At 39.9% G+C, this 9,315-nt stretch overlaps 1 protein-coding gene across 2 annotated transcripts in view; it reads left to right on the forward strand.

Annotated features, from left to right (window-relative positions):
- The window catches only part of TAFA4 (TAFA chemokine like family member 4), a 176,299-nt gene extending 167,206 nt beyond the window's left edge, over positions 1–9,093 (forward strand). Inside the window, exons 5-6 of one of the 2 annotated variants that reach the window (XM_086697622.1) lie at positions 109–192; positions 7,733–9,093. In XM_086697622.1, coding sequence (XP_086553748.1) covers positions 109–192; positions 7,733–7,920 — 272 coding nt within the window. In that variant the 3' untranslated portion in view covers positions 7,921–9,093. Of the gene's footprint in view, positions 1–108; positions 234–7,732 lie in introns of both variants that reach the window. The other variant, XM_086697623.1, reaches the window with a different exon arrangement.
- The last annotated feature ends 222 nt before the right edge of the window (positions 9,094–9,315 follow it).

Consider the following 9,315-nt stretch of genomic DNA (forward strand, 5'->3'; position numbering starts at 1 on the left):
ATGGTTCTTATTTACAGTCTGAAATCTGTATACTGATCCATCTGAGCTTCATGTCGTCCCTGTTTGGAGGAAGAAACACCTTCACGAACACTGGCCTTTGTTTTCCAGCTTCCATCGTGATTCAGAAGTGGTGGTGCCACATGAATCCTTGCTTGGAAGGAGAGGATTGTAAAGTGCTGCCAGATTACTCAGGTTGGTCCTGTAGCAGTGGCAATAAAGTCAAAACTACAAAGGCAAGTATAGACAAACACAACTCTCGTTTACAACTTCCCCAGGTTATTAACTATGTGGTGTCCCCCCTTCAGTTTATCCTGGCACCACCAGCGACGCTATTTTATGTTGATAAACCTCCTTGGCTGGTCCCATCCCATTACTTTGGCCTTTTGAAAAGCCCATTGCCTAATATCACCCTTTATGTCAGATCGTATGGAGCAGGGACTTGCTGGATGAGTCACTCAATTCATTGCAGCTTCTTCGGGAGCCCACTTTAAAATAAAGGAATCAGAGTCGACAGCCAGCATATCCAAACAGCATGGTGAGATTCCACATCCAGATGATTTGCTCAAGGAGGGATACTTCCTGTGAGGAGTAAGACTTATATAACACTTGGATTTAAGTCAAGAGTCGTCTCTCGCAAGGATGTGCTTTCTAGTCCCCACACTTGCAGAAGTCTACCAGTGTCTACCCAGTTCTTGAGCCCAAAATCTTACTTCTTCCTTACCTCTCTATGTCCAGTCTATTACTGGTCCCTGCGCTTGTTATTTCCACCTCCCTCCTTGAGCATTGGTCACCATCCTTACAACAGTGGTCCTGTCCCCACTGTGTCTCATGTTGATACCTCACATCCACTCATGCTCCCTTTTTAGGTCATTCTCCATATGAGGACCACAATCACATTTGTGAAATGCAGATATTCCTAGCTAGTCTGCCTGCCTATCTGGGTCTTAATAAATAACCTGGCAAGCCACATCCCATCATTCTTTTGTTTGTTTGTTTGTTTCAGTCTTCTGTTAGTACTTCTTACCATGGTGCCTTTGCAATTGCAGAGAAAGGTGTTCTTCATGGAATGTGCTTCCCTCCCTTCTTTACTCCTTAACCATTATTTCTTTAGAATCCTTCACTGACAGGATTCATGTCTCCTCTATCTTGCAACATTTACTATGGTTATACTTTCCATGGAAAGGTATAGTTAGGTTTTTAGTACCTAGAGTGTTCTAAGAACAGACCTGTGAAGTCAGGGCTCATGTCGGTTTTCAGTTACCTTCATAGTCCCAATAACTTTTTTGAATAGAAAGTAATAAAATTGAAAAAAAGTAATAAAATTGGTCATTCTAATGAAAGAATAAATTTAGAACAATGATAACATTTTATAAACAACTATAAAGATAAATTTTAGCTGGCATCAAATACAAGATCAGCAGTAGTATAATTGTCAACTTTTGTTAGTAATATAAAGGTGACTTAATGACCTGATAAAGGCATATCTCGTTTTATTGTGCTTTGCACATACTGTTTTATGGTTTGTTGTTGTTTGTACAAATTGACGATTAGTGACAACCTCGTGTCAAGCTTTCCAATAGCACTGGCTCACTTGGTGTCTCTGTGTCACATTTTGGTAATTCTCACAGTATTTCAAATCCTTTCATTCAGTGATCACTGATGGTACTATTGTAAGTTTAGGGTGGCACCCCTTTGTGTGTTCAGTTCCCCTCTCTTCCTCTCCTTGGCCCTCCTTATTTCCCGACACACAACGATATTGAAAGTGGGCCAATTAATAACCCTACATGGGCTTCTGAGTGTTCCAGTGAGGGGAAGAATCACATGTTTCTGACTGTAAGTCAGAAGGTAGAAGTGATTAAGCTTAGTCGGGAGGCCTGACACAAGTAACCAAACTGTGAATACAAAGGCAAAACTCATGAAGGACATTTAAAAAAACTACTGCAGTGAACCCCTTCCATGGAGACAGTTTTAGTGGTCTGAATAAAACCTCCATCTAGCCACAATATTCCCTTAAACCAAAGTCTGATCCTGACCAAGGTCCTAACTCTTTAATTCTATGAAGGTACAGAAGAAAAGTCTGCAGCTAACAGATGTTGGTCAATGAGGTTTAGCAAAGAAGCCATCTCCATAACATACAAGTGCAAGGTGAAGCAGCAAGTTATCTAGAAGTTGTAGCTAAGACAATGAAGGTGGCTACTCAAAACAGCCGATTTTCATTGTAGACCAAACAGCCTTCTGTTGAAAGGAGATGCCATCTAGAACTTTCATAGCTAGAGAGGAGAAGTCAATGCCTAGACAGGTTGACTGTCTTGTTAGGGGGCTAATGCAGCTGGTAACTTTAGGCTACAGACAGGGCTCATTTACCATTCCAAAAACTCCTAGGGTCCTTAAGAATTAGGCTCAATCTACTCTGTCTGCTCTACAAGTGGAACAAAGCCTAGATGACAGTCCATCAGTTGACAACTTGGTTTACTGAATATTTAAAGCCCACTATTGAGACCTCTTGCTTATAAAAAAGATTCCTTTCAGAACAATCTACCTCGTCACCCAAGAGCTCTGATGGAGATAGACAATGAGATTAATGTTGTTTTCATGCCTGCTAAAATGACTTTGATCCATGGGCTGCAGAATGGATGTTATTTTGACTTTCATCAGGCTATAGCTGCCACAGGTAGTGATTCCTGTGATTGATCTGGGCATTGTAGATGCCATGAAGAACACTTCTCATTCCTGGAAAGAGGTCAGAATTAACAGGAATTTGGAAGAAGTTGCTTTTAACACACATGGACAGCTTTGGGGGGTTCAAGTCTTCAGTGGAGGAAGTAACTGTGGATGTGGCAGAAACAGCAACAGAACTAGAAATGGAGCCTGAAGATGGGACTGAATTGCTGCCATGTCATGAGAAATCTTAAGAGATGAAGACGTGCTTCTTAGGGTGGAGCAAAGAAGGTAGTTTCTTGAGATGGAACCTACTCCTAACGAAGATGCTCTGAAGATTGTTGACCTAACAACAAAAGACTTAGAATACGACATCAACTTAGTTGAGAAAGGCAATGGCAGGGTTTTAGAGGCTTGACTCCCATGTTGAAAGAAGTTTTGTGGGTAAAATGCTATCAAACAGCATGGCGTGCTCTAGAGAAAGCATTCATGAAAGGAAGAGTCTGCCAACGTCACCCCAACCCTTAGCAACCGCCACCCTGATTAGTCAGTGCCATCAACACAGAGGGCAAGGCCCTCCACAGTTAAAAAGATTATGACTGGCTGAAAGCTCAGATGATAGCATTTTTTAGCAATGAAGTATTTTTAAACTAAGGCTGGTACATTGCTTTTTTAGACCAAATGTTGCACACTTAACAGACTACAGTGTAGTGTAAACATAACTCTTACATGCACTGGAAAACCAAAAAATTAATTTGGCATGCTTTCTGGTGATACTCATTTTGTTGTGCTATTTGCTTTATGGCAATACTTGCTTGACTGGGGTGGTCTGGAGCCGAACCTGCTGTATCTCTGAGGTATGCCTGTGTATGCTTTTATATCCACAGCAGTGGACCTTCATGGAGTCCCTTGTTGGTGGACGAAAGAGGTTAGCATTCCCCATCATTTCTAATTAACTTCCAGTCTATATACACCCAAGTGTGCTTGCTAAGCAAACCCTGCCTTAAAATAATTCCACTATCCTTCCCCCCACCCTGGCCCTTTTCAGCCCCTTTTCCCCCTTCCCTTCCTGAATAAAAATGTTGGAGCTGCCAAGGAGCTAGCATATTAGATCCATCAATGATAAAAATGTCTTCTTATCCTATTTCTTGTGGACAAAGAAATAACATTTGGAAGATTATTCTTGTATTGATTCTTATACGTAAATATAAAACAAGACCATGAACACAAGCCAACTATGTTCCGGAAAAGAATGTGTCTAAGTAGTCTCTTGCTGGGGAGGCTCCCTCTCTATTTGTGTGCAGTTAGAGCATTTGCAGGAAGCAGACCTTCAGGGGCATTTTGGCTCTGTCTGCTGGGAATATAAGTTTGCTCTAGCTAAAACCTCAATGGTAGTGACATTTTATTTGGAAATTCTAAAAGTTGTAGAAACACAATACAGTTCCCTAAGCCATAATGATACTTAGCTGCTTTTTTTTTTTTTTTTAGTGATATGACACTTGAGAATAATCTCAAAGTAGTAAAATTTTGTTTCCTTTATTAATCCAACTCATTGTGGCTTGAACTGCATAAAACATTTTATGTCTTTTATGGTTCTTATGAACACAGAGCAGATTCATTTGTGGAGGTGTGACTGGCTTCTGGGAAGAACTTGGTGCCCTGAGATTCTCTTTTTCATAAAATAGATACTAACCTTACCCATAAGTGAGACAGCGGTCCTACAACGGTTGAGGGATTACAGTTCCTGCACACCAACATCAACACGTGGAAAGGCTAAAAAGTAAGATGATCTGCAGTAAGAGACCTATGTCAGAATTTTATTTTTCATTTAAATGCAAATATGAAGAGAGCAGTCAAGTTGAGAGATTAACAGATTTAGATGAAGATCAGAAAACAAGGGGGGCAGTTTCCTAGGAAGCCATGCTGTCTGTTCCAGGTGTAAAAGGTTGGCAGTGAGTTTATTGTGCCTGGATAGCTTTTGGTGTTCGCAGAGAGCATTCACCTACCAGTTCTTGTGGAAAAATACAACTTTCACTGTCATTCTGCCTCAGTTTTCCTCGTCTTCATTTGGAGTCGTTCGTGTTAAAGCTCCGAACAATTGCACACAATGTTGTTTCAGCACCAAAGCCAGCCACTGTCCAGGGCTATTTGATGTTTGAAAATGGAAATAAATCGTAGTGAATTTCAAGAAATTTTAGATGTTTAAGGTTTTTATTTTTCCAACATCTAAGGGTAAAGAGCTATGCCTTTGGAGCAGTTCTCAAACAGGGGCAGTTTTTCCATCAAGGGTCATTTTTAGTTGCCACACGTTGTGGGAATGGGGGTTGTTCAGACATCTTGTGGGTAGAGGCCAGACAGGTTGTAAAAATCTTAAAACGCATAGGAGGGGTCCCCCATAGCAAAGAATTAACTGGATCCAAATGTATTTTTTTTCCGGTAGCTCTTGGTAAGCATCCTACCTGATTCTCTTACTGCATTTACTTCTTCTAAGTTTGCATTCTCTGCATGCTTCTAGTATTTCATATTAGAAAATGAGAGAGAAGAGTTAAATGAGGCTTTCTCTGCTATACCATCTCTTACCCTTAAGATCTAAGATGACCCGTTCTTGTGGTATCTGCCTGAAAACACCCTGTGAACAGTACCTTTCTGTGTTTCTTAGGCTACCGCTATGAATCATCTTCATTCTCTTTTGCTGCATTATTATAATAATTATTTAATGGTAACAGTAGCTTCAGAAAACTCATCCTAGGGGGTCCTTGTACCCACTGTTTTGAGCCACACTCCTTGGATAGTCTGGTATAGTAAGTCTGGGATGGGGCAAACCATTCTTAAAAAGCGCTTCATCCGTTGATTGTCATTTAACCGGGCCCCACACCTGCTCTGTTTTTGCTGTAGTGCTGTTTTCTGTGTTTCCAGGGTAAATTCCTTGCCGAGGTTTCTCCTTGGTGAGAGACCATCAATGGATCCCCATGGGTAACAGAAAATAGAGTGTAAGCATCTTGAGGTCAACCCCTAAATGTGACTCCCCCAATAGACCATGTATTTCCATACCCCCACTGCTACCTCATTCATCACTTCTCTTTTCTCAAGTTCTAGTTGTCTTTTAAGTTCCAGCCGAGATGGTTCCTTTCCCCTGAGGTCTTGTCTTTCCTGATCCCTGTGGAGTAGAGCTAGTATTGGCATGTTAGCAGTGTGGTATCCACCGAATTTCAAAGTGACAATGAACCTTACATATACAGTTAGCAAAATGAAAACTTTACAGGAAAATAAATGCTAAAGAATCCTGTCATTGAACTTGAGATCGGCTCCAAAATGAGCTGGGCAGGGAAAGTAAGCTTCCTTAAATAAGATGCATTGAGAATTACATCCTCCATCTATACTTAGATCCAGAAAGAGCTAATGTGGCAGTAGCCACCATTTCATGAGGTTAATCACAGGACAAGCACCGGGTCATGGCATTCACGGTTCACTCACTCTTCACTATAAATGAAGGGAGAAGATGCTACTTAAACATTTAGCAGCCGAAGAAGCTCAGGCAGGGATACTCCTCCCCATCAGAAAAAGACCGGTATTCAAGATTAAGACTCTGGAGTAATTCCTGAATCCTCATTCTCTCCATCCTTTGTCCTGTTGGCTTTGCCTTTCAGCACTTCTACCAAACTGATCCTCTTGACAGTCCAGCCATGCACCCCTTGTCTCACTTTTGTACCTGAGGTGGAGAAAGGCCTAAGTTTTTCCCCCTAGGTAGTCAGGACTCCCTCTCACCACTCCAGATTCTCCTCATGTGACAATCCTCTAGAAATCACAAGACTTCTACCCACCTGGCCTTAGTATCTTTTTTTTCTCCCTAGTGTATATCACGTTCTGACATACCCTTTCTTTGTCTCTTCATCCATCCCTTTCCTCTAGAAGAAGAATCACCAAGCTGTGGCTTGCAAGCCACATCCAGCCCTTGGCCTGTTTTCCTAAGGTCTGTGAGCTAAGAATGCTCTGTACACTTTTAAGTGGTTGGAAACAAAAGGGGAAAAAAATTCATAACATGAAAACTACATGAAATCCTAACTTCAGTGTGTACAGCTCACATTTTATTGGGATAAAACAGTGCCCATTAGTTTACATTGCTGTCTTGTCTATGCTCCTTTTGTGCTATAAAGGCTGAGTTAAGTAGTTGTGACAATGACTATATGGCCTACCAAGGTGAATGTATTTACTATCTGGTCCTTTATAGAAAAAGTATGCTAGCCCTATTCTAGATAAACTCCATGAGGACAGGTTTCTGTTGTGTGTTTGCTCTAGTATTCCCAGCACAAGCAAAAGAGCAACTCTTTTGTAAAATGTATAAAATAAAGGCTTTATGTCAATTGACAGCAAATCTGAGGTTTGAATAAATAATTGATTGGGTCTAAAGACCAGGCAGGATGACTCTGTCATCAAGTAGTATCTTTTTATGTTATAGGCAGGTTCACATCTCAAGCTTTTGGGTTTTTTCCCCTCTAGCTTGTGTATGGATTATCTAACCTGTAAAATACATTACCAAATAAAACTATAGAAACTGATTTATTCTAAGTATTTAAAAGTAGAGAAAATCGTAAACTTCTTAATGAAGATCTGTTTGCAGTCATTATGGCAGTTTTCTAAAATAACCTATTTTTTAAAATAAAAGTTAACTACATTAAAAAGTAACAAAGGTAGCATTTTGATCTTGACATACACGGATCTTAACTGGCATTCATTTGAAAAAATTTAGTGCCTTCAAGAAAGCATGCTCAACATGCATGAGTTAACTTGATGGGCAATGAATGTACCTAATCTGATGGGGTTTTGATAACGCTAAAAAATACCAAGCTAAGGTACATAATATCGTGTTGTGCAAGTCTTTGTGCATGTTTTCTTTGCAACCTGAAAGTAAGAAATGTAAAGGATTTGAACAGGTGATTTGGAGGTGGGTTACAAATAAAGGAACAATGTGCCCAACGGTGCACAAATGACATAGACAGGGACTTACGGGTCTGGTAGTAGAAGGGACCGTTTTTGGTTGGGGCTGAGATACTGAATGCTCACTTACTTGTTTTAGGTAACACGGTAGCAAAGACAGATGTGCTTAACGTGGGAGGAGCGACAGGATGCAGCAGTCTCCTATTTGGATTACCATCCTGGCTGGTTTGTGGAAAATCGTCTTGGATTTCAGCAACATCACATTTGTATAAGTATGCTGTACGGAGTGTCATTCACTTAACTGTCCCAGCCCTCTCGGCTTCATGATTTTATTACATTGAATTATAGCCACGGGCTGCCACACAATTCACATCCTATCTGGATCCCAAGGACCAAACCTCCAAGAAACCCTGGAGGAACAAAGCAGAGACTTCAAAGTGGATCTTCGCTGGGTCTTCTGTTTCTTTCTGCCTTCACAAAGGAGCGTGGACCGGTTCACAGGGTTCTTATTCCTGTCTTCTTTTGAACTTTTCCTTTAGTCCTTGCATTAAAGTGGTTTCAAAGGGGTCTAAGTATCAAAATGCTTTGGCAAAACATATTTGCAGGTGTAGCTCAATGAAAACTCTGATTAGGGAAGAAAATTTATTTTCTAAACCTTAATGAATAGCCTTGGTGGGGTTCTTGTGTGTGCATTTGTATTTTTGCTTTAGAGCGTTTCAGTGTTTGCACTTTAAGTTCTGTTGTCAGGTTAGCAGAAATAAAATAACATTTTAACATCAGTACACCATTTTACGGAGTGCTAAGGAAGTGTATCAGCTCCAATATTTTATAACCAAAGCTTGATCATGACATATTCACAAAAGAAATAACACCTGTGGGGATTTTTATGGCTTAAGGTATAGTCCTAGAAGTAAATTATTTAAAATCTGAAACAGTCTCTGTTTAGATCAAGGGTGATTTCTGAGATCCAGTTTATGTCACTTAAAATATTTTGTTAACCCTTAGAAGTCTTGAAATGTTTGATTTTTAGACTGTAAATGATTTATTCACTTAGCACTTTTTTCATTTGTTATTTTATTTTTTTAAATGTAAGTAAAATCTGAGTCATTTTCTCTTGGTATAATGATTTTGCAGCAGACGTGTGTCTGCATAGTCTCGGATGCTGTCATGGAGAAATATATTACAGATGAAAAGTGACTGACCCAGATTTTAAATGCATAATGTCATTGAAACACCTACTACTGTAATAACTGATAGATTTTATAAAGAAATGCCAAAAACATCCTTTCTGCACTATTAATTATCCTTGTCCTTTCACAGTCATTGGGGAAAACATTACTATAACATTTATAGGAGCAACAAGTATGTCCATTTTAGTCTTGCAAAAAGAATGGAAATGGCTGACATGCACTTGTTGGCTAACTTTGAATTTGGACGCTTACCAGAATTATTACTGTCCTATGAGTAAGTAAAAAAGTCACTCTGCTGATGGCACATAAATTTTTGTGATTTTATTGCCTTAAATGCAAATGTGAAAAATCACTTAAAATTACATTTAATTGTGGGCATGTCAACTGTATGGCAAACTTGAGACCTATACACGTAACATTCAAGATCATTTAAAACCTAGGGAAATTTGATTAAGTGTAGGGCCCCACATGATGTTTTAGGCATTCTCTGCTGCCTTTAGTATAGGACCCTCCATGGTAAGAACAGAGAGTT

The sequence above is a fragment of the Puma concolor genome, chromosome A2 (genome assembly GCF_028749965.1).
Source record: "Puma concolor isolate L17-30 chromosome A2, mPumCon1.1.hap2, whole genome shotgun sequence".
NCBI lineage: Eukaryota > Metazoa > Chordata > Mammalia > Carnivora > Felidae > Puma > Puma concolor.